Source organism: Pelodiscus sinensis, chromosome 19, assembly GCF_049634645.1.
Source record: "Pelodiscus sinensis isolate JC-2024 chromosome 19, ASM4963464v1, whole genome shotgun sequence".
Taxonomy (NCBI): Eukaryota; Metazoa; Chordata; order Testudines; family Trionychidae; genus Pelodiscus; species Pelodiscus sinensis.
Genome location: NC_134729.1, coordinates 20,930,395 through 20,955,628, shown reverse-complemented (window position 1 = coordinate 20,955,628; position 25,234 = coordinate 20,930,395). Strand labels below are relative to the sequence as shown.

Sequence of the window (25,234 nt, the reverse complement as noted above, 5' to 3'; positions counted from 1 at the left end):
AAAGCATGTGCCTGGCACATTTTTGGATTGAGCCTTGAAAACTTGCAGGAAACACTGATGGTCCCACAAGTCCTCCCAGGAAGGTCTGGGAAGCTCAGACTTGATATCAATATAAGAACACAACAAAAGACTTTATACTTTATCACCCAGCAGCTCCTCCCCCCCCCCCCTTTTTAGGACTTCTTTATGCATTAGAAAGAAACAAAAAAGGGTTAGAAACCCAATTACAGTCAAATCCTTTAAATTGCACTGTACCCACAGTATAACTCAGCCATTCTTATCTTGCTTTTGGTGGAAGATCAAAGATGTGGCTGCACTGCTAGTCTAGGTAAATCTTGAGCTTCAGTGCAGAGATGACAGACCTTTTGAATGCAAATATTTCTGTTTTCTAGCTTTACTCTTGCACCTTCATATTGCTTGATATACAGCACAAACAATGAGTAACATTGGGCTTTAGTTGATTAGGGTGAAATACTGGGTCTATTGAATTCAGTGGCAATACTACCCTTGACTTAAGGCTAAGATTTCACCTGTAGTCTCTTGTCCATTACACTGATAATAACAGAAGTGGGGGGAGGCTTCTGGTGTACACTGTGTCCTGTAGGCCAAGCACCATAATAAACAAGCATGTTTTGTTCTCATGGCACCTGCATTCAGGTTGTGCTTCTGCACAGGCTGAATTGCTGCTCATTAAAACTGTCTTCTCTTTTGTAGGCTTGGTTGGTTCAGCATATCAAATTATACATTTCCCACCTGAGTCGATCTTGAGGGGTTTGCAGATAGCAACCTCAAACACTGTCACGATGGGTAAGGAGACTTTGCTTGCTTCAGCAACTGACTTTCTAGTTTGAATATGGCTTCGTTCATCTAAGTGAACAGCCCATTGTTGAAATTATTGCTCTTTTAAGTAAAGTGACTAGTTAGGCTGGTGTGGTTTGGTGATTTTGGGTGGGGCACTGAATGTCAGATTTCCTGGCTTCTGTCCCCACCTCTGCCACTGTCTGTATGTTGGGCAGTAGGAAATCACTTCACTACCTGGTCTCTGAGTTCCTGTACATAAAATGTTTTCATGCACAAATCTGTATGATGTTAGGCTTCATTAATTTTGGTGAAGTGCTTAGAGATCCTTGTCAAGGTTCCAGCTGATCTTTTTCTTCCATGCACAGAATAATTTATTATGTGCACCAAAGCATGTGTGAATGTGCACCACCAGTAGAAACAAAAAAGCCTAGCTAATCAGCAGGGTGATGTTTGAATCTCTTCTGAGTGACCACACAGCTTACAGGGAACATTGATTCTGGTAAGAAAGGTGTAAGTTCAAGACACTAGTTTCTTTCAGATGTACTTTTTTCACTTCTGCTGCTCTCAAAATGTCAAATTAGTCTGGGTAAAAATGACATGTTTTGAGAGAACTTAATATCAAGTAATAGGGATGTGAAAGGTTAACCTTAATGGGTGATGCTTACCAGTACCGGTAACCAGTGGAGGCTGGAGCAGCTCTTTGCCTACTGTGGGAGGGGGCTGCCCCAGCCCTGCAGGGGGCCTGCTGGGGAGGTCACAGGCAGGGGCTGCTCTGCTCATCCATGGAGGGGCTGCTTCAGTCCGGCCCTGTCTGTGGTGGGCCCAGGCGCATCACAGGCAGGGGCAGCCCCTGCCTGCGGCTGTCATGGGACAACCCCTTCACTGGCCCCCTCCTTCAGTAAAGTAAATAAACATCATGTTGAACTGGTTATCCAACTAAATGGGATTTTACATTCCTAATTAGTGAGTGGTAGTATAAGGAACTGCTGTCAACACGTTATTGGTAGAACTTAAAATTGAAATAATTTACTTGTTGTAGTTTGGAATCTCAGATATAAAACCTCAATTTTCAGTGTCTCCATGTTGAAAATTGCTCCACAAAAATCCTAAACTACCATAGCTGGAGGGAAACATTTCATGGAAGCAAATCTCATACGTTCCTACTTCTTATCACTGATAGTCACAAATATCATCAGTTTCTAAGAACTTACTGTGACTTGAAGAACCCCAGAATGCCTATTGGCAAAGCCACACCTAGCAATACCTAGCATACTGGATTGCAGGTGTTTATCCAAAAATATGTCATGAGGTTTTTAATTAAAAAGCTGATGTTGTACTGATTCTTGTAATTGTTGCATGATATATGTACTGATGTTTTGAAGTCTGTCACCAATGAAACAAAGAAACAGGTTCCTTTAATCAGGAGGTAATTGTGTATATCTCTATCAAATGTAAATTAAACATTGTAAACCAATGCAGTGGAAGCCCCATTTACATAAGACATCAACAGAAAAGGAGCACATGTGGGTAAAAACAAGTAATGTGGGTTCTACTGTCTCAAGCCCTACGGTGAACTTGTAAGTATAAGCAGAAGGCAAGGAGACACTTCTTTTTCTTTCACCTGAAGAAGTACAGGCAGTCCCCGACTTACGCGGATCCGACTTATGTCGGATCCACACATACGAACCGGGCTTTTCTCACCCCGGAGCTCACGGGCGGCGGGTCTGCCACCTGTGTCCTTCGGGGCGAGAAAAGCTGCTCCGGTCTCCCTGGTCTGCTGGGGGGGTCCAGCGGCTTTGCTGGACCCCCCCCAGCAGACCAGGGAGACAGGAGCAAAGCCGCCCAGGTGGGGGGGGGGGTCCCCCGCCTGGGCGGCTTTGCTCCGGGGCAAAGGAGCAAAGCCGCGCAGGCGGCGGCTTTGCTCCAGTCTCCCTGGTCTGCTGGGGGGGTCCAGCAGCTTTGCTGGACTCCCGCAGCAGACCAGGGAGACAGGAGCAAAGCTACAGAGGCGGCGGGGCCCCCTCCTCCGCGGCTTTGCTCCGGGTCTCCCTGGTCTGCTGGGGGGTGGGGGCGCAGCTAGTGCGCCCCCCCCCCCCAACAATCCAGGCTTTTGTTGCGGACGCCTGGGGTAGAGCAGCTGGGGGCTGCCGGGTTGGTCCTGCAGCGCTGCTCCTCGGCGCTACTGGACCAACCCGGCAGCACCCCAGCTGCTCTGCCCCAGGCGTTCTGATTCAGCCGCTGCTGGTCAGTTTCAGCAGCGATTGAATCAGGACGCCTGGGGCAGAGCATCTGGGGTGCTGCCCAGTTGGTCCAGTAGTGCTGAGGAGCGTCACTACTGGACCAACCAAGCAGCACCCCAGCTGCTCTGCCCCAGGCGTCCCCAAGTCACCCGCTGCTGAAACTGACCAGCAGCGGCTGAATCAGAACGCCTGGGGCAGAGCAGCTGGGGTGCTGCCGGGTTGGTCCAGTAGCGCCGAGGAGCGGCACTACTGGACCAACCAAGCAGCACCCCAGCTGCTCTACCCCAGGCGTCCCCAAGCCACCCGCTGCTGAAACTGACCAGTGGCTGACTACAGGATGCCCCAGGCTTCCTGGAATCAGCCGCTGATCAGTTTCAGCAGCAGCTGACTTGGGGACACCTGGGGTAGAGCAGCTGGGGTGCTGCCGGGTTGGTCCTGCGGGGACCTACCCGGCAGCGCCCCAGCTGTTCTGTCCCAGGCGTCCAGATTCAGCCGCTGTTGAAACTGATCAGCAGCTGATTCCAGGAAGCCGGGGGCAGAGCAACTCTGCCTCAGGCTTCCTGTAGTCAGCCGCTGGTCAGTTTCAGCAGCAGCGGCTGAATCTGGAGCCAGTTCCGAGTTACATACAAATTCAACTTAAGAACAAATCTATAGTCCCTATCTTGTACGTAACCCGGGGACTGCCTGTAAATGAACATCATATTTACATTCCTGAAAACAGAAGCTCAATTAGGCGTGATTGATAGAGCCCTGCAAATCCCTGGTTATCTGCTATCTATTCGTTGGTGTTCACATCTGCGGTGCAGATATCCATGGATACCAATTTTGTTTCTGTTTAGAGCTTTAGTGATTGAAATGTTGCAAAAGACATTTGAAGTAAGAAGTTAGACAGATGGTTAGCCTGTTTAAAGTTAAGTAGTTTCTAGGAATTGTATTATGATTTTGTTTTATATGTAACCTTTCTGTTTCTATCACTCTAACTCATTCTCTCAAATCTTAAACAGTGATAATAAACTTGTACATAAGAATGGCCATGCTGGGTAAGACCAATGGTTTCCTAGCTCAGTAGTCTGTCTTTTGATTAGCCAGTCAGTGCTTCAGAGGGAATGAACAGAACATAGCACATAATTATTGAGTGATTCGTCCCGTTTGATCCAGCTTCTGGCAAATAGCTTTTCATTATATATTTGTTTCTGTGTTATGATGTTAGACAGGAGCTGATTGAATAAAAAAAGCTGGTGTATATGCTGTTTGGGGACAGCTAACTAGTAATTAGGGTTGTGAATGATTAACTGGCAGGGTGGATTTGATTTAAAAGTGCATTATTGTTGGTTGTTATAACCTTAATACATATTCTTCACAACTCAGAGAGAGATGTCGCTTTAATTTTTAGAAAGTACAGACCTTATACATTTTTAAACAGTGATTTATTTTGAAAACTTTTAAAGTTAGTTTTACAGCTATATTAGAAAATAAATGATTGTTACTATTCCACCCCTAACAATCTTCTATTCATTGAATTTTTTGAAACATTGCACTTTTAAAGAGAGGTAAGGAATTGACTGTGTGCACAAATTTGCAGAGGGACAGTAGGATTCAGATCTGTTATTTCTCACATATATACACTCACTTTTGCTCTTAACTTGCATGCTATATCTGGAGACAGAAATCCACAGTTGGAGAATTGCAAAACTAAGCATCTCTGATGGTATGTTCTGGCACTGAGTCCCATTGGGTAGATAGAGAGATTAACCTAAATCTATACTGAAATCTCTGGAATCCCATAAAATTGGGTCCGTAATTCATGAACTACTGGAACTCGTTTACAAAACTTTTCTTAAACATTACATGAATTGTCTCATACTATAGAATTAGAATTTATAATCCGCATTCCATGATGGGGTATCTTTGAGCTACTATGTACAGTAAAACTCCATTTAGTTCGGCATCCAATGCTCCGGCACTCCTGATGGTCTGGCACCATCAGGAACCCAGAAGTGCTCTGGCTGCCGGACAATTGGAGCTGCTCTGCCCCCGGCTTCCCCGATTCAGCCGCTGCTGAAACTGACCAGAGGCTGAATCAGGGAAGCCGGGGGCAGAGCAGCTGGGGTGCTGCTGGGTTGGTCCTGTAGTGCTGCCCCTCGGGGCTGCGGGACCAACCCAGCAGCACCCCAGCTGCTCTTGGGGATGCCTGGGGAAGAGCAGCTGGAGTGCTGCCAGGTTGGTCCCGCAGCGCTGAGGGGCCACACTATGGGACCAACCCGGCAGCACCCCAGCTGCTCTGCCCCAGACGTCCCCAAGTCAGCCGCTGCTGAAACTGATCAGCGGCTGACTCCAGGAAGCCCGGGGCAAAGCAACGGGACCAACGTGGGCTTCCTGGAATCAGCCGCTGATCAGTTTCAGCAGCGGCTGACTCAGCGCTGCGGGACCAACACGGCAGCACCCCAGCTGCTCTGTCCCAAGTGTCCCCAAGAGCAGCTGGGGTGCTGCCGGGTTGGTCTCGCAGCGCTGAGGGGTGGCACTACCGGACCAACCCAGCAGCACCCCAGCTGCTCTGCCCCAGGCGTCCCCGATTCAGCCGCTGTTGAAACTGACCAGCAACGACTGAATTGGGGACGCCTGGGGAAGAGCCAGACTATTGGAAGGGGGGGCTATGAGGGGTCTGGGGTGGCATGCCCCCCCCAGCCTACCCCAGACCCCTCATAACCCCCCTTCTGATAGTCTTGCATATCTGATAATCCGGCACCCCCTGGGTCCTAAATGTGCTGGATTATCGGAAGTTTACTGTTTCTTAATTAAAACTATCTTTAGATAGGTTTTTTCCCTCAAAAAGCGTTTTATCAAATAAAACAATTTAAATCATTGATTTTTATCCACTTTATCTCTGCATCAATTCTGGTGAGCCCTTTAAGTGGCTGAATGCCTGTCCTTCCCTGGTCAGTGAATCATTCTGGGGCACAGGCAGGAAGTAAGGCTACGTCTACACTGGCCCCTTTTTCGAAAGGAGCATGCTAATTTTAAACTTCGGAATAGGGAAATCCGCGGGGGATTTAAATATCCCCCGCGGGATTTAAATAAAGATGTCCGCCGCTTTTTTCCGGCTTGTAGATAAGCCGGAAAAAAGCGTCTAGACTGGCTCGATCCTCCGGAATAAAGTCCTTTTCCGGAGGATCTCTTATTCCTACTTTTGAAAAAGGGGCCAGTGTAGATGTAGCTTAAGTGTCTGGATGCTTATGCAGTGTGGAAGTGATGTGTGTACCCAGAAGCAGGATTCTTCAAGCCCTGTTATCTAGGCAGTGTAACTAACTGACCCTAGTTGTTTTGGAATCATTCCTCAGACATTTCTTTAAAGATTCAGTGCATGTATAGGGGGAAATGCTAGCAGGAAAAGGTGCAGAAGAGTGAAGTAGAGTTTAATATTATTGATTGCAGAAAACCCTTTAGGAAACTAATAATCCTAAGAGCAGCCCTCACTCCTGAAAAGGGATTTGCCTCACTCCTTTAAATTCTATCCTTATTCAGAGGCCATCCAGTAGTTTGGAGAAGCATGCTCTGCATTATCGTGTAAGATACTGTGTTTTGATTTCCAGGTCCAAGATGGCAGAGGCATGGGGTAGCGTGCTCAGTCAGTTGGGAAAGTTTCATGTTCTCTAGTTCTCTTTTTAGCAAGAATTGGCATTAGATGTAAACTGGTATGGAGTCTTATAATGTAATGATAGTTCACAGTCTACTCGTATCAGCTGAGATTTGTATTGGAAACATCCTTCTGAGTCTGTCCCCAGGGCAGAATATATAAATAAACTACTTACCTTTTCCTTACAGCTACAGTGGGAGCAGTATTTGGATTGACCACTTGCCTGTCTGCCCATATCCGGGAGGATCCGGAGGATGCCTTGAATTATTTGATAGGAGGTTGTGCATCTGGCATAGCCTTGGGTGCAAGAAGTAAGTTGTGGTGAGCATAGAAATGGAACTATCTCAACAGCATGAATGATTTAATGCGTTTATATCAATTATATAACACTCTCTCATTCCTAAACCCCTGTGTACAGAAAGTTACCTCCTTCCCGTGGGAATCTATTGTTTGAGGCGTTAGAATCTAGGATCCATGGACTAACACGTTAAAATTGGATCGGCTTACTTGCCACGCACACCTCCCAAACATTAGTGCTGCACTGACATGAACCCCACCTCAACTTAAAAAAACCTGCTCACCAAGGAAAATTGCAGCATGCCCTCTCAGATTCAGTCCTTTTAGGAAAAGGCCTGTCCCAGAAGATGAGCAGAGGCTATGCCTATTTCAGAAGGACTCCATTGTACCAGTCCAATCAAGGTGCAGAAAATTAAGCTGAGCTGAGCTGGCACTAAAGTAATCCTTGATAGACTGGTAGTCAGGACCTACAAAAACAAACTGCAAAATAAAATGGAGTTAACCCTAGTGTAGTCGATTAACTTATAAACAAAAGCTTATCAGTTAATGCTATAGACTATACGCATTCCCTTGCCAGTAACTTTTTAGCAGGTTGGCCAACAGCCTGGCTCAGTCCCAGCTTGTGCCGGGTCTGGGACCTATCTCTGCTGCAGCTCTGCATTTAAAGTATATAAGGAGCCAGGCAGGCAGGCAGCTGGGCTCAGTCCTGTCTTGCACTGGGTAGAGCTCAGATCCCCCCCTCCCAGATGGGCTGCTGCTACCCCATACTGCTGCCTCTGTATCAGAGGCAGCAGTGCAAGGCGACAGGCAGCCAGTCTGCGTAGGGAGCTGGTTTTTAAATTGGCTTCCCTTGCAGACCACTCTCGCCTGGCATCTCACACTGCACAGCGTGGCAGGGGGCTCCTCAGGAGTGGGGCCACAGAGAACTGGCTGCCAGCCCCACTCCCAGGAACTATAGAATAGTCGAGTAACCAATAAGAATTCATGGGGTTAATCGACTATTCAGTCGACCTCATTAACCCTGTGAATTAGTTTATGTATAGAACAGAGTGTACCTACTTCCAGAAATTATTTTTCTCTGAAATTGATGTCCCAGAATACATCACTATGACATTGGATACCAAAAATGCCATTGCAGTCCATAATGTCAGAGTAAGGCATTTTGGGATATCGTCAGCCAATCAAGAAGGGATTGCAGAGATTAGGAAAAGGCAGCTTTGCTTGTTTTTATGCCGAATGCACCTGCATCCTGGTTAATGGAGCAATATGCCTGTTCCGGCTGTAGTTCTAATTTCAGATGCAATGATATAAACAAGTTACTTTGGGGCTTTGTGCTCACAGTTTAACAATGAACTCTCATTCACCTGAAGAAGTGGGTTATGTCCATGAAGGCTCAAGATTTCATCTTCGTTTTTGTTAGTTTCTAAGGTGCTGCAGGACTATTCGTTGTTTAACAGACATGACTCATTTTATATGTAAAGGGGGGTTCTTAATTTAGCTGCCAATTCTGCAAATTTTCCATGTATTCTGATGAGTCAAGCTGATTTCTTGCCTCTTGTTCCTAATTGTTAGTGATGCGCATTTATGGAGCCCCATTGTCTTCTGTGGGTTTTCTTCAGGGATAGATGCTTTGAACTTTAAAAATGTGGTCGATCCGTAAGAAATCAAATCTAGCTCTACTTTTCTTAGCTGTTTTGGCTGCTGAGCTAATTGGAGTAAACTGATGAACCTTTCAGTTAGGGATGTTAGATATTGGTTAATAATTGTGTAATTGGTTAATAATTGTGTAACTGCATCAAAACTTAGCTGTTACATGATTATTTGATAGTCCCTGGGGGTGGAACTGGCAGTCAGTGCACTACTGCCCCTACTCCTGGGTAGGGATGTAAGCTACTAGATGAGTTGTCAACTACCTGATAAACCTAGGCTTATTGGGTACTCAAGTGGTTACTCAATTGTTTGCTCCCCTGTATCCTTTGGTATATAGGTTGTGACTATTTTCTTCCACTATTTGGTCTGAGGAAGTGGGTCTGGCCCACGAAAGCTCATCATCTAATAAACCATCTTGTTAGTCTTTAAAGTGCTACATTGTCCTGCATTTTGCTTCTTATACAAAGGCAACCCAGGGGAGGGGAGAAGAATGTGTGTAGTCGATAGAATTAACGGACAAGTCCAGGCTTATCGGTTAATTGCGTAATCGGCTACACTTTGACATTCCTAATTTGAGTTCCTAAAATAAACCCTTAGCACTTGATTCACATGGGAGACAGCCCTGTGGGATAAAGAGGACTCGATACTTCAAAAACTGCTTAAGTTGAAAACACTGGAAAACTATGTATCTTTGAGAAGAGGACTCCTACCTTTCTGTTTTCCATCAGCCCTTTGGGCTGTCTGCAGTCAAGTATCGGTATCAAAAGAAAAATCCATTTACCATAATATTTATTCATATTTTATACTGCTAAACTCACAGATGTTTTTCACTCTCTTCCCAGCTCACAAGGTTGGCACGGGCGCCTCCGCATGTGTGGTGCTAGGACTTACGGCTGCCCTTACAAAGATAGGCAAGAGAGAAGGCTGGAAGCTATCAGGACCCCCCGAATATTAAATGTAGGTTGGCTCCTGCCTATGAAATGTTTTTCTAATTTCTATGTAATGAGGTATCCTGGAATAAAAAAGAGATTGCTGACTGCCAGGGTCTCTCATTGACTCTGGCTTTGAATGACGTGTGAATGATACGCAAGAAACATACTCTTATAAATAAATAAATAAATGTAAAATAGTAACTGAGATGCAGAGAGGTCTGCTGATTAGAGTAAGGAACTAGGGTTTGGGACTCACGAGTTCTGTGCTAGGATGAGCTGTGTGATTGTGAACCAGTCACTTGGTCCACATACCTCTGTATTGCAACAAGAGATTGAAAGGGAGACTAGAATGCAAGTGCATTTGTCTGTCGAAGATTCCTCTCCTAGTCTGAAGAGGAGAAATGTCGAATTGACAGTTCCAGAGATTGCTATAGAAGGTGCACAGATGTAACGCAGGCTGTAAATATGTTAACATGTCTAGAAAAACCAATGTACTAAAGGCATTACAGAATGTATTCTACAATGTACAAAATCCATTGTAGGCACGAACTTCTGGGAGAGCACAAAATCCTGCAGTCTAGAGAAAACTTTCATTTTACATAGTATCTGGCTTGCAAGGGGCTTGAAGCGGATGCATCAATTAGAGGGCTTTCCCTTCACCCGCTCTGCTACCTTTGCTTCTTGTCATGCAGACAGAAAGCAGCAGACTGTGCATTTTTATTGGGTTTAGTTTGCAGCAAATGTCCGGTGACTCTGGCACTGCAGAGCTTTGTTTCCCAGTGCCCGTTGTCACAGCACGGTTTACCCATGTCCCTCTTCCCAGCTCTGACACTGCAGAGGACTTGCAGTTCCCCATCCTCACATCTTCCTCCTTAGCTGGCCCAAATCTACCTGCCGTGCATGCCCAGAACCCTATGCCAGCATTTCCCAAACTATGGGCCGTGGCCTGGTACTGGGCCGCAGGAAAAAAATACCGGGCCTTCACCATGGTTGCCGGGGTGTTCCGGGCTCCCGGAGTGCCCGTGTGACACCTGGTCCACCAAGTCCTTGGCTGGCCTGGGCATAACCTGCAGCCTGATGTTCCAGCTCCTGGCAGAGGCGTAGCTAGGAGAGGTGGTGGGGGGGGGGGGGGGGAGGAGGGGAGAGCCAGCACCAGAAGCAGCACTGGGCAGGGGAATTGGGGAGGGCTTTGGAGATTTGGGGCGGGGGGGGGCAGCCAACAGAAGCAGAGCTGGCAGTGGGCTGGCCCGGAGATCAGGAGGAGGAGTAGAGGAGAAGCGGCTGCCGGAAGCAAGGCTTGCCTGGGGCATCAGGGCTGGCTGGGAGAGATTAGGGGGGCTGACAGAAGCAGGACTGCTGGGGGGGGGGGTGAGGTCAGGGACAGGGAGCTGGCCGGGGAAGATGTGTGGGGGGGAGAGAAGGGCTGGACGCGGGCAGCAGGGCTGGCCAAGGGAGACTGGGGGAGAACTAGCTGTCCAGGAGGGGGTTGGGGGATGTGGGGCTGGCCAGAGACGCAGCAGGCAGAGTGGGGGGGGAAGGGCGGGACTGACCTGGCCATATGTAGATCTCGGGGCACTGTCTCTCCCCCCTGCCCCAAAGCACGAGTGAGTCCGGCCTGGGGATTCTATTGTGCCCCCTCCACTCCCGCGAGTAATTGTGAACTGGCTGGCTGGTAGACACACTCATGCAGCCCGAGCACATTTAGCAGCTAGGCAGTTCGAAACTACAAACTGATCTAGTAATAATAAAATGTACTTAATGAGAAAATACCAGACGTGTTATATGTCTGGTATTTTCTCAGTTTGTTTTTTATGTGTTTATATTTTTGGGCTGCAAAAAACAGTACTGGAAAAAAAAGGGTTCCAATGGAAGTAAAAAGTTTGGGAAACCCTGGTGTAACCAGCTTTCTGTCTCTCTTACACTCCATTTAGCCAATCCATATTCTTTAACTTGATGGCAAGAATATTGTGGGTGACCATAACAAAAGCTTTGCTAAAACTGGCACTGGGGCCTTTGAGAGGACCAGAAACAACTGATTTGAATATTCATCATTTGATTAATGAATATGCAAATGAATGTTACCAGTCCTCCAGAAGTTCGTGAATGGATTTACTGGTCCCCGTGTCAAAAAGTTTGGGAACCCCTGCCCTAAGCTTTTGTGCCCCTTGGGAGGGGCAAAGAGGGAGGTTGTGCCCCTTGGGAGGGGCAAAGAGGGAGGGGACAAGCATTTCTGTGGTCTTTTAGTGTTTTATACCTTCTCTAACACTCCATCCTTTTTTTCTGGACTCAATGACTGTTCGAGGTCCCTTCCAATTCTAGTGTTCTACGATTCAAGGTCTCAAGACAGATTAACTCTTCTGGGGTTTCAGGGTTAGTGGAATTTGTGGGCCCCTCTACCTTCTGAGGTGGGGCCAGAAATGAGGGACAGGGCTGCCACTGAGTGGGATAGAGATGGGGGTGCAGAATCTGGGTGGAAAATAGGGTACAGGAGCAAGCTGGGGTAGGTGTCTCCCCAGTAGAAAGGGGGGCAGGAGCAGAGTGCTGGATCTGGTGCACAGCCAGAGCCTTCTCCCCCATGCCACAGGAAGCCAGTGCTACCCCCATTTTCCCAGGAGGTAGTGCCAGCGCGGGCTCCTTCTTGGGGGTGGGGGAAAAGGTGGGTCTGGAACACATCACAATCAACTGGTCATGCCCCCAAAATTGACCTGTTGATCACAATCAACAGGTTGGTGACCACAGATCTATAGCAACAACCAGGGGTGGCAAACCCACAGCACTCAAGCTGCATGTGGCTCTTCGCTCAAAGAAATGCGGCTCTATGGCTCGTTTGGAGCCGTGCGCCCAGACTGCTCACGGCCATGTGCATGGCTGCGGCAGCAGCAGCACTGGTGAGACCCAGGCATGTTGTTGGGGGGGGTGCTGTCAGGACGCTGCTCGGGGGCCACCTGGGGCCTCTGCTGTGTGACGGCAGATCCTTTCTATTGCTGTGCGTCGCAGCTTCCCCCTTGCAGCCAAGGACAATTTCCATTCTCTCGGCTGCTTTGCGGGAGCCTCCACAAGCACCAGTCTGTCCTTCAGATATCTTCCAAAGCAGCCCTGCACATGGAGCCACCAGCAAATACTCACAAGGCACATGGGAATGAATATCAGCTGAAGGATCTGACACAAACGGACCCATGGCTGGTGCAATTGTATTAGTACTCGCAGTGGGATTGAGGTGATCCTCCAACGCTTGCTGAAAGGCAGGAAATCCCTGAGCCATTGAGTATTGTAGCTACAGGATCTGTTGAGCATGAAATGTTTGTCAAGCCTGAACTGCCCTCCGCAGCTCATCTCTTAGGCTCTGTCTACACTTGCAGCTTCTTGTGCCAGAAATATGCAAATGAGACTAAGCATGGAATATTGCTGTGCCTCATTTGCATACCTAATGAGCCACTATTTTTGCAGAAGAGGCTCTTGCACCAGAAGGAGCTGGCTACATTGCCCCTTCTTGCGCAACAGAAACCCTCGGCTACGTCTACATTGGCCCCTTCTTTGGAAGGGGCATGTTAATTTCTAACTTTGGAATAGGGAAATCCACGGGGGATTTAAATATCCCCCGCAGGATTTAAATAAACATGGCTGCCGCTTTTTTTCCGGCTTGGGAAAAAGCCAGAAAAGAGTGTCTAGACTGGCGTGATCCTCCGGAATGAAGCCCTTTTCCAGAGGATCTCTTATTCCTACTTGCAAGTAGGAATAAGAGATCCTCCGGAAAAGGGCTTCATTCCGGAGGATCGTGCCAGTCTAGACACTCTTTTCCGACTTTTTCCCAAGCCGGAAAAAAAGCAGTGGCCATGTTTATTTAAATCCCCCGTGGATTTCCCTATTCCAAAGTTAGAAATTAACATACCCCTTCCCAAGAAGGGGCCAATGTAGATGTAGCCCTCTTGTGCAACGCCATGCTTCCTGAAAAATAATCGGCCTGACGGCATTTTGAGACAATACAATCATGAGGTTGTGGCCTTAGTCTTAAATGCAGATTACGAAACAGGTGCAAGCAGTTTCATTTTCTTTCATCTGCACATCCAGAAAGGCCAGCAAAAATCTTGTTTGTCTAGCAGTGATCGATCTCTCTCTCATTCAAGGCTGGCAGTTAATTCCCCCCAGATACACCTCCCTCCTAGTTTGGAGTCTGCTTCTTTTTGATTGTTATATCCCAGGCCCGCACTTTCTAGACTTAGGAGGAATAGCTCTTAGTTCCTCCACCCAGAAATGAATGAAGAACAGTTGCCAGCTCTGGAGGTCCTAACAGGCTCCCAAACCCATTCACAGCTATAGAGCCTAATTCTCCCCCCCCCCCCCCCCCCGTCATTGTATGTATCATCCAAGCCCATTCACATCTAGCTCCACACAGCTAGCCTTATAAAGGGGCAGCTAGAGCACCCACTTCTGGGTCTTGCCCCCCCACCAGTGTGGCAGGGAAAGGAAACACTGGTTCCAGAGTCACCTTACCCTCTTCTCTGCAAGGACCTCTCACCTCAGTGCTGAGAGGCTCCCAACCATGAGGAGCCCCCAGGGATCATAGTGCCTGCCCCGATCTATACACTGGGACTCTGCTGCCTCTGGAGAGCAGCTAGTTAACTGCAAAAGGGAAAAGCCTGCCTCAGCTATGACAGCACAGCCAGCGTAGGAAAGAGCTAGTCAGGTGGTAATGAAGCCATGTAACAGGTATTTGCTAGTGCCTTGGAAATACCATCCATTTCTGAATTGACTGTTTAATCCACAGGTCCTGAGTTTAAAATTTTTTTAAATTTTCATGCTCATGTAGCTGAAGATTATGAAAATTCATATCTCAACAACTGTCGTCATCCTACCTACCCCCGCTGCCATCGGACATAACAGCACCTATGTAGTAGTTCTGAGCATAAGGTTGCCCTGTTGCACCTTTGCCCCCACAGGACAGGCACAGGACAATGCATCTACTGGGACCTTCCATCCCTTGGAGGCATCAGAAATCAGCCCTTGCTGCTTATGCCACTAACCAGGCATCTCCCCTCAGTAGTTTAACAGATCCAGTTCTGAAGGCTCCTGATTCTGACCACCCTAACCTACAATCTGAACCTCTCCCCTGTAACAGGAAGTGCTGGCTTCCTATGTAACTCACAACCCGTAACTGTTTAAGCATGTGACCATGCAGGGACCTCAGAGTCTCTTGGGCAGGAACAAGGCTACTCCCTACTCTGCTGTAGGGATCTGAGGAGTAGAAAACCCAATGTTGACAGCACCTGGTGCCTGTACTCCCGTTTCATATGTTGCTTGAGAGACTAATTTGAGGCAGTCGACACCCAACGTGCTGACCTGGGGAAATTGGACAGACTGGCATCAGCTACAGTTCCAGTCGTGGGCATCTGCATTTACTGTGGGGAAGTCTAATGGCTTAATGGCCAGAACCACTTCCATGAAGAGGTAGGTCCCAGTCACGTTGCTATAGGGTTAGTTCTAATACCCAGACTGGGCAGTAGAAACATGAGTGAGCACAAGAGACAGTAGCATAGCACAGAGTAGTGCTGAATGGTGCTATAAAAAAGGACAGACCTTTCCACAGGAACTTTTATACACTGGCTTTGCCTACAGGGCATGATGCTGCTGGAGCTTATACTTTCTACAAGCTTTCTGTAATGGAACAATACATTTTTACATTCATGTTTTTTAAAAAGGGCTCTAGGAAGTTGTATACAACCTTCTCCAAGCCCTGAGAAGAAATGAGAAGCCTACAGTAAGATCATTGACAAGAATAACTTTTGTATGTTAATATATTAGATCTACTTTTAAAAAAAACCACACATACACATAATACCAAAATGCAGAATAAAGTTAAGGACAAGCTTCCTGTCCTTGGTTTAGTGGCCACAGGGTTCAAATCATCGAGGAGTTTTCAGAAGTACCAGTGTTTCAGGATCTCTTTTCCGTGGATCTCTTCACAGACTTTTTGATTATTCAAAGAAACTTCCTTACTGACTTCAAAGGACAGGTCCTGTACTTGCTTGAAGCTCCTACAAAGAAAAGTCAGACAGACTGAAGCAATTACTGTGTAATGAGTAATTATTACTCATTTAGTAAAGTTACAAAGTGATGGAAAGCAAACCCCCATCTTCTAATTCACCAAGAACTTGGGGGTTTGTAGAGGGAGCTCTTCTTGGGTTCAGTCATGAGCATCCCTGTGACTTTTGTTTCCATTTTACGTTATTTCAACTCTAGTCTGTTTCTTGGGGAGGAATATTTAACCTACTGCATTACATCCCTCTCCTGCCTCTACTGAAGTGACAACTCATGTGGAATAGCAGGGGAAAGAAACTGGACCCAGGATCCTCCCATTGACATGGATTGATGCAGCAGGGAGGTAGAATCCAATACTTCCTGTGCCTTTGCAAAAAGGCTGAAGAATCAGAACAGTCGTGGTCTTTGCATTCTTATTCTTAAAGACAGCATGCTGCAGCCCACACCTCCCATTCCTGGTACCTGCTGCTGTTATGTTTTTCGACCGTTAGGACTGTTAACTGAAAATTGTTTGAGAGTCAGAATGGGTCACACTAACCAGCCCCTCCTATCATCCTTTTTTGGAAAGATGTTTTCCTCATTGCATTCTGTGTGCAGGTGAATCTTTGGGGGTGGGAGTGAGGGGATAAGAGTTTCTTTTCTTGCTCTCTACGGGAAGGGGTGAAATCTGGCCAGCTCTGAACAGGTAGAGAGCTAAGCTTAGTGACACACGCCAGTTCCTATATATGATTGTCTGAAGAGGTTGTAGGATCTACAGATTTTAAGATTCGTTACAGAACTAGGGCCTTCAGCTTGGTTTAGTAAATACCTTTCAAGTTCTGCATCCATTTTGAGGGCAACTTCCTTCAGCTCCTTCAGTACTGGGAATGCCTTTGCATTTTCTTTTGAAAAGCCCGTCTCAGATTCCTCCAAAAGCCGTTGCGTGATGGCTAATTCTTTTTTTAAGTCCTCTACAAAAGAGCAAATGTTACATCTATTATCCCTGAATGTGCGGAGGTACGTGCCACTATAAATGTTAAAGAGTGGTTACACAAGTGGCTTGAAGAACCAAACATCTAAGAGTACCGGTGAACATTCAGCCTTCAGGAAAAGGCAACAGGAAGATGTTACTATGAGAGCAAAATTGTCCTGAATTATATTAGGACTAATCACAGCAGGAGACAATATCAACCTTTGCAGATACTGGCAACAACAACAAACTCATAGGAAACCTTGATCAAATGCTACTCATTTAATTCATTTCAAAGTTCCTTATGCAAAGAGTTCAAGTTCTTTATCCTACTCTTTTTGGTTAAGTACTAATGAGTGCTCATCATTCAAGAAATTAAGGAACCAGCACCAGTATGAAGATGTGTTGTGCAGACTTCCCAATGCAGTTTTGCGCAGGCACTTCAATCATGATCTAGAACAACTCCTTGCAAAGCCAGTTTGATCCCCACACAGATGTACTTAAGTATATCAACTCCTGACTCAATACAGCCCAAACACCTATTCAAGCCCTAGTGCTCCAAAAACAATCCTATTCAGAGGTGTAAGTCTTTGATAAGCCAAATAGGGTTTCATTTGAGCAAAGATTTGAACTCCCATCTCAAGAGACAAAAAGTTAGACACACTATTCAAATTTCAGTACCCACCTGGTCAAGAGCTATCTGTGACAAGTGGAGATGGAGAAAAAACAGTTGTACGCCCAAAACTAGAAATAAGGCATATTTGGATACAACAAACTAAACAATAAATGAAAGAAGCTGTATGACTCAGTTTACAGTGCGGAAGACAAGACAAAACAGCATTTTTGCTCGGCACAAATTAGGAATTCCAGAGCTTCAGTCGTGAAGAAGTTGAACGTAACTTTGAGCAATTAAGCTTTTTTTGGTTTTCTTTCAAGAAGCTAATTTAGAAGTCTAGCCTAACACGAAAGAACAAGACTGAGAATGATTTGTGGTTTTTCTGCAAGAAAAAAGAACTCTGGATGAAATTTTATTACCATGAAGGACAAATTTAGAGGTCACAAGGAACACTAACATAGGCAGCGCAGAAGATCAAAGGCCACATAAAAGGAATTCTCTTAGCCTTAGAGTGCTCTGCTCATCTTAGCAGAAGCTGCATCCATCCAATTTCTTTTATTACCTAGAGACTGACAAATAAGCAGACAACACAAAGCAACACTTGGGCCTAAGAAATCAATGTAACCTCCATAGAAAATCCAAGGGCAGCGAACTAACAAGGTTACAATTACATTTCAATTTACAGAACACATGAGTCCAATATACTGAAAAATGCAAAATCCTCTGATTTTGTGTTTTCATACCCAAATATCTATGTCGGTTTCCTTCTATATGAATGTTCTTCACAGGAAGCTCATGTCTAGTGATATCCAAGGCAGTGGCAAAGGTTTTATACTTGTTCTTGAACTGTTCACAGGTAGTGACAAGAGGCCCAAGCACTTCTACCTGAAAACAGAAGATGGACATGTGATAAATTCTGACTGCTTTTTCAGAGTGGCTTCTCTGCATGGACGTGCTGGTTTATCTGGTTTGTCTTGAAGAATAAAGTGAGATTCAAATCTGGTTCAAAATTTTTAAAAAAAGCCACCACAAACAGGATTTAAAGAGATCACCAAATGCTGTGGCTGTATCATCACATACTCATATTTTAAGAGCGCTCCCTCCCTCTACTCTGTTTATTTCCTCTATTCTGAAGCACTGCCCATGCACAAAATAAACCTAAATGTTTTGTTCTAACCCTTGGAGTAATTTTAAAGGGATCATTAAAACGCTATTAGAAAGGCTCTTGTTGTTTAATTATCTTTTTACAGGATGTTCCCAGTAAGCAGATGCCATAGCGTCACAGTCCAGGAGGTGGTCAGTCCCTCTGCCTGGCCCTCTTAATGGTAGTAGGCCAGAATGTTTGGGGACTGATGCAGTGCTTCACAAGAGATGTATACAAAATGACTAAAGGATGATAGCACACCGATCACCAGAGCAGCTTATAATCTGAGACATTTAAAATGGTTAAAGCCACATTATCACTTCCCCACAGCTCTTGCTCTTCCATCAGCCCATGTGCTTTCACCAGCTCATACATACATGGGAGGCCATAGGTATTCTCCCTCCTTTATATTGCCTGAGAAGTATAAACTGCCACAACAGGCTTCAAATTGGATGTTTTTTTGTTTCCAAAAGAGTGCCAGAGGTTGCCTCTTCAGAGCTCTTGCAAACTGCAGAAGCATGAAGTGTGATCAACTAACCTGTTTATCTAGCACCCCTTCAAGCTGCTGCTCTCTCTTCTGGAGCAGCCGTTGGCGTTTCAAGCCATATAGCTCCTGCTGCTGCTTTTCCTTTTCGGCACATAATATTGCCAAATTTATTTCTGCTTCCTTCTCCAGCTTGGCAATATTTTTTTCCATCTATGATATCCAAGGATGTAGTTGGAGGCAATGTTAAACCACACATAAGCACTTTAAAAATATTTTGGAAAAAACTTTAACATAACCCTTAGAGAGAAGAGAAAGTCAAACAAGTTTGAATTCAGAAGTTAACTCACCGCATGCAATGACTTTTTTCCTATACCTTATACAATTGCTAAAAGGCTATTATAGTCTAGAAAGGAAGATTCTCACTATGATCATTTATTATAGATCTCTGAAGTCAAGATGGCATTTAGCCTATATAGGGCAAACTTTGGAAGTTTGCTGGGGTAGAGTAAAAGAATATATCTGAATTACTCTCCCTCCTTAAAAATCATACTAATTTAGATTGTAATCTATTGGGAGCAAGGGCTCAATATTTCTCTATGGTGTAGCATGCACACTTATCCCATTGTCTGCAAAAATAGTGGCCCCTCATTTCTAATCTCAGAAGCTCTCTGAGCTCTGATCATTGTTTAACCAAGTGCATGGAAAGCAGTCTCCCCATAACCTAGGATATCCAAAGCATAAATCTAATTTGTGTGGCAGAAAGACATTTCAGTTATATTTAGAAACTTTTCCCATAGTCTACTTATGATTTTGGTAGCTCTGAAATACTGAACATTTGACTAGCTGTATCTTACCTTGATTGATGCATAGGTTAATAGTAATGCTTGAGATTCCATCATCCCAATCACATCTTCAGAATCAAAAGATTTCTTAAGGAAATCAAATTTTTTAAATCAATGGTACAAACATTTAGAAATTCAACATACAATGAGTACTTCTAAACTAAAGGTGGAGTCCCTGTATTCAAAACAGCATCTCTGATACAGGTGTATTTGCAACCAAAGCCTGTCTTGTTATCACCAAGTGTCAATTACACCCATTTAAAAAAATCTGAGCGTATTTCTTAAAAATGGAGCATTTCTCACCTAACAGCATGAGGCCTTGTTAACTTTGTGTTCTTGTTTTTCTTCCGGTCACTCAACTTAGTGTATTCTCTGCACTGGATCAATCATTGTCAATATAAAAGGGACCTTGGATTAACTTTCAAGTACTGTGCTATACAAATTATGGATGTAAGGAATCTATATGTACATTTGCTACTACTGAGACTGCCATGCTTTTTAAGGATAACAGTACAGCAATGTGAAGAACGAACTTGAAGACTAGCAAAAGAGCATGGTCTAAGAACAAATGGAAGCTGGACCATAATGGAATGGCACAAAAAGCAAATGGTCGCCAGCAGAGATCATGGGAGCCTTTATTAACTGCAAGTACCAATTGTATTTCCTCACCCTTTGGAGAACAGGTATGCTTGGTTACACACCAAGGTGAGGCCTTCATGGGCAGTGACATGAATAAAGCACCGTACTGAATTTCAATTAGCTCTTCCTTCATTCAAAATATCAGACTGAAGGCGATACCTCACTACATGACATGGCAACTCTCAGAATTTAGGCTATTTTGAAGTTTTGATGGAAGGTTAAGAATGCCTAGAACAGGGTGTATTTCACTGGTAAAAAGCAGATTTTTCTTAACAAATGTAAATTTTACGTATAGGGCTAAGGTTAACCTAGTAAAAATAGGTCCAAATTAATGAGCTTTACAGGAGGGCTGAATTTGGTCGGTTTCATTGTCTGTTGTGAGCATTTATGAGGCTACTTTTAGTGAAGTGGTTCATACTCAATGCTTTTAGTTTTAGAGGTAGCAACTTTTAATCCTTTGGGAACAACAGAGTAGCCTAAGAGCCTCACAACACTTCTTTAGCCCACAATAGTCCATAGTTCTTCAGGTGAGGACTCTCACCAACACCACACACTACATGGTCTCTGGCTACAAGTCTTAAGGCTTTCTGGAAGGACTGAACTCTTGCTGCCAAAAATCAACCATTAACAAAAAATCCTTATTTAGTATATTCCCAGATAATGTAAAGTGTCACTTACTGACTTCTGCTCTTTTTTGTGTGATGTTGATTCTCCTCTGAGGACAGACTTTGAACCAGGAGTCTTTTTAAAGAGACTTTTGTCTAAACCACAAAAGAGAAAAAAATATATATACAGCTGGTCCCCGACTTACGAACAAGTTACGTACCAAACATGGTCATAACTCAAAGTGTTCGTAAGTTGGACCCCATTCATTTAAATGCGACCGTGCTGTTCGTAAGCACGAATCGCACGTTCGTAAGTTGGGGACCGGCTTACAAATGCTTAATGGGAGGTTTGGTCATAAGTATGAACAATTGTAAGTCGACCATTCATAACTCGGGGACCAGCTGTATAGTGTTTCTCTGACAACATGCTTTGAGGGAGACAGCTATCAGCTTCTTAAACTTTTAATATGATTTTATGCAGGTTGGATAAAGACTGATTTAAACAAAACAGATTAAACTGAATAAGTTTAAAAAAATAATGTCTAAAATATTTAAATAAGATATGCAGAATCCATGAGCCTCTAGCAAAAACTGAGTTAAAGGCTATTTTTCCATGTTAAAAAAAAGTTCTCTTGCTCTATATATGGCACAATTGGTCATGTACTATACCAAGGAGTATTTAGTTTAACAGGAGTGAACTTTATACACTGCCTTGTATTTTGTTAAATTCCAGTTATCAGTTGCACACAAATCTAATATATTAAAATATACAATTAATGAATAAGAATCTGAGAAGATTTAGCTATGTATTGGTTATATAATCATATATAGTTGTTGTATTTTTGCTACCTTGGAAGGTTTACTTACGTAATCTAGTGTAAAGTCTCTATTTACTTGTAAACCAACATATTTTAATGGTTATAGCAATCAGAATGCATGTTTCCTTAGAAAAAGAAGGAAGTATACAAAGGGAAGACTTGATTAACATCCATTATTTAAATCAAACCTTTCCACTCTTTAGTACTATGCTTTATATCTTTAGATTAAAATTGATTTAACGATTAGTATATCAGACGTTTATAATGTAAAAAAGGAGAGTTAAAGAAAAACTTACCATTAATAGCTGAAACATCCAGATCAGGACGAGCAATATCATGATCCTCTAATAAAGTGGACTGGAAGTTGACAGTGCCTAGAGAGACACAAGTAGAGCCATACCAAATTCATGATCCTTTTTGGCCAATTTCACAACCATAGAATTTTTTTAAAATGGTAAGTTACATAATGTTAGCGATTTAAATATGAAATTTCATTGTGTTTCCTGATCCAAGAAGTAGCTGTGGAAGGGTTGCAAGACTTATATAGGGGATTGCAGTACTGCTACCATTCTTTCCTCACAGCTGCTGCTTTCAAGAGCAGCCCAGCTGGAGAGCAGTGGCTGCCAGCTAGATGCCTGGCTCTGAAGGCAGCACACCTTACCAGTAGCAGAACAGAAGGAAGGATATTAGTATTGTAATACGTTCCCTCCACCCCACACACAATAACCTTGCAAACCCTCCATAATTCTTTTTGGGGTCAAGCTCCCAAATAGAGAAACACTGGTCTCCCCCATTAAATGTGTACTGTATGCTTTTAAACTATACTAAAAACCAAAATTCACACAGGGAGACTAGATTTCAGAGTCTGTGATGCATTTTTCATGGCCATGAATTTGGTAAGGCTCTAAACACAAGTTATGTTAGTGCAGGAGAATTAAGTGAGCAGTCCACAGTACTTAGTTCTGCAATTTCATAAGCATTTTCACAACAGCTAATTTATTTTAAAAAATAGAACAGTCTTCTAGAAGTCAATGAATGCCAACAATAGCAGAGCACAAAAGAAGTAGAAGGTAATGCAGGGATGGGCAAAAGGGTCTCCGCAGGCCGGATCTGGCCCACCAAGTGGGTTGATCTAGCCCACGGAGGCCCTGCCACTCCCAGGCCAGCTCTCCGGCCAATCAGAGCCTGGGAATGGCGGGGAAGCGCGCGCCCTGTCAGAAGCACACAGTGCTTAGATGCACCACACACTCCTGGCAGGGCAGGAGGAGGCTTCGCATGCTCTCCCACTCCCAAGACCTGATTGGCCTGGGGGCAGAAGGGGAGCACACAAAGTCTCTTCCCACCGCCAGAGGCATGAGCGCCTAGGGGGAACTAATCTACACATGATTACATTAAGATACATTAGTAAAAATCACGAATGATAGGCAAAACGATGCTGATATATTGTCAGATAAGGGGGGGAGGGGAAAGCTTTTCTAGGCCTCTAGACTATCTTTAGAAAGTCCCTGCTCCCTTGGGGTACGTCTACATAGCAACGTTATTTCAATATTACTTAGACTGTGCCTACACAGCAGGTAGTTATTTCAAAATAATGTTGAAACTCTGTCAAGCTGGAGGACTTCTTACTCCAACTCCTGTAACCCTCATTGTATGAGGGGTAAGGGAAGTTGGAGGAAGAGTACTCTATTTCAAAATACATGCTGTGTAGATGCACCCTTGATGAACTTTAGCAGCACACCTTGAGAGAATAGCTCTTAATTGTTTTGCTTAATAAACCAAACCACAGACCACTTACCTGTGGTGTCTTTGCATTTCTCAAGACCTGCTCTTCTAATGGAGGTTTCCCCCTTTTCAGATTTTTTCACACTACTAACCATAGAGCAACTTGCTGACGTGTTCTGCCAACCAGAAAACAGATTATATACACATATTACACACACAGTAACCCAGATCAGTAATGATTAAGGGGTGTAATGCTCTGTCTTGGCTCCTACTTCAGTACAATATTTCACTGAAAGATAATTAACCTCCCTTCCCCTGCCAAAAAAGCCATTGCCTTCAGGCATCAAAATGCTTTGTACAGTCACATAAAGATGCCTGGGCTTGGCTTTAACTCCTTATCCTGATTTTGCTCTCTGGGACGGGGCAAAAACTTGTAAGAATGCAGGTGGAACTGTCAGTGCCTGAGATTAAAAGATAAAGGTTTCTTCAGCCACAAGTACTGGGCAGAAGGGATGAGCTCTTATAGCTGCCAGGCATACTTCTAAGCCATATTTCTAGTATCTTATTTAAAACAGATCTGTTTTTCACCTGAGGTCTGATACACATTAGAGACGTGAATGACCAGTCAACTATCTGATAAGCAAATGCTTATCAGATAGTTGACACACTTGTCAACTAGTTGCTTCCCCCTGCCTTGCTACCTCTATCAAAGGAGATTGGGGGAAAGAAGGGGTCATTCAAAGCAGCAGTGCTGTGTGGAGTCTGGAACCAGACCCAGACCCTGACTCTGGGCTGCTTATAGCGTTTCAAAGCAGCAGCACTGTGTGGAGCCTGCCGCCTGTGATGCTGCCGCTTTGAAGCGCTGTGGGAAGCACGGGGCCAGCGGGCGACTGCTTGCGTCCCCCAGCTTGCCCCGCACTCCCTGCAGCGCTTTTGCTTTTGAAGTGTAGCAACAACCTTGGGGCTATTGCTACACTTCGATTAGTCAATAAGGGCACCTCTGCCTTGGAAGAGGCTATGCAAATTGCATCGACTATTCAATTAGCCAATTAATTTAAATTTAACATCCCTAATACTCATTTTCCCCTCTTAAACATTTCCCGGTGCTTGTCTCCGTTTGGTGAGGTCAGAGACCAGCATCGGGTCATTGCAACCCGGACTTCACCTTCCTGACAGGTTTCTTGTCGGACTGCAGGTAGCGCGCCTTCACCCACTTTGCTCCTGGGGAGAGGGGAAAGAAACAAGCCAATCAGAGCAGGGATAAGACTCTCTCCCCCTCCCCTCCCGCTAAGGGGCAAGGCCCCGCAGCCAGTAAGCACGTAGCCCAGCGCCACACACCAGGGTAAAAGGGGAAGGGGGGGGGGACAGGCCGCGGGCTCGCCGGAGGGGAGGAGAGTGGCCAGCGGGCCGGGGCTGAGGCGGAAGTTTTTTTTCTTTGGGGGGGGGGGGGGGCTCAAATCAGTGGGTCTCTGCCCGACCCCCCCGCGCCCCGCCTACCTTTGGGCCTCGTCCCCGTGGCCTGGGCGCTGCGCTCCAGCTCCGCGGCTCCTTCCGCTCCCAGGGGCGTCCTGCACAGACACAGGGAGCAGGTCAGCGGGGGGGGGGGAGCCGACACCCCCCCCCCCCCAGGTGTGGGCAGTAACTGACACAACGCCCCGCACTCACCTCACCGAACTTCCCGCCTCCATCGCCTCACAAACTTCCCGCGCAGGCGCGGCGACTCCTCCCGCCCCACCAGCGAGTATCCCAGGGGGCACCTAGAGCGTCCACTTCCGCCTCTCGCCCCCCGCCGACGTGGAGGGGAAAAGCAGGCGCGCTTGTT

At 45.4% G+C, this 25,234-nt stretch overlaps 2 protein-coding genes across 3 annotated transcripts in view; one reads left to right on the top strand and one right to left on the bottom strand.

Annotated features, from left to right (window-relative positions):
• NDUFA11 (NADH:ubiquinone oxidoreductase subunit A11) overlaps window positions 1–18,378 on the top strand; it is a 21,212-nt gene extending 2,834 nt beyond the window's left edge. The window contains exons 2-5 of one of the 2 annotated variants that reach the window (XM_075902969.1): window positions 715–807; window positions 6,864–6,986; window positions 9,465–9,583; window positions 18,016–18,378. In XM_075902969.1, coding sequence (XP_075759084.1) covers window positions 715–807; window positions 6,864–6,986; window positions 9,465–9,577 — 329 coding nt within the window. In that variant the 3' untranslated portion in view covers window positions 9,578–9,583; window positions 18,016–18,378. Of the gene's footprint in view, window positions 1–714; window positions 808–6,863; window positions 6,987–9,464; window positions 9,660–18,015 lie in introns of those variants that run through there. The other variant, XM_075902968.1, reaches the window with a different exon arrangement.
• HAUS8 (HAUS augmin like complex subunit 8) lies at window positions 13,945–25,234 on the bottom strand. The gene is made up of 11 exons (XM_075902967.1): window positions 25,078–25,234; window positions 24,910–24,980; window positions 24,578–24,633; window positions 23,486–23,588; window positions 21,987–22,064; window positions 20,946–21,028; window positions 19,641–19,715; window positions 18,838–18,996; window positions 17,899–18,040; window positions 16,399–16,540; window positions 13,945–15,586 (listed from the first exon to the last, which is right to left on the bottom strand). Exons 1-11 carry the CDS (start codon window positions 25,098–25,100, stop codon window positions 15,469–15,471), a joined length of 1,050 nt encoding a protein of 349 aa, XP_075759082.1. The 5' UTR covers window positions 25,101–25,234; the 3' UTR covers window positions 13,945–15,468.

What these genes read in the sequence shown, in the direction of transcription:
- HAUS8 (XM_075902967.1), bottom strand. Translation starts at nt 25,100, where the DNA reads ATGGAGGCGGGAAGTTCGGTGAG. An exon ending in GGATGTTTCAGCTATTAATG is followed by an intron (nt 21,029 to 21,986) that starts GTAAGTTTTTCT and finishes TTTGTGGTTTAG; the next exon opens with ACAAAAGTCTCTTTAAAAAG. An exon ending in AAACCGACATAGATATTTGG is followed by an intron (nt 16,541 to 17,898) that starts GTATGAAAACAC and finishes GCTCTTTTGTAG; the next exon opens with AGGACTTAAAAAAAGAATTA.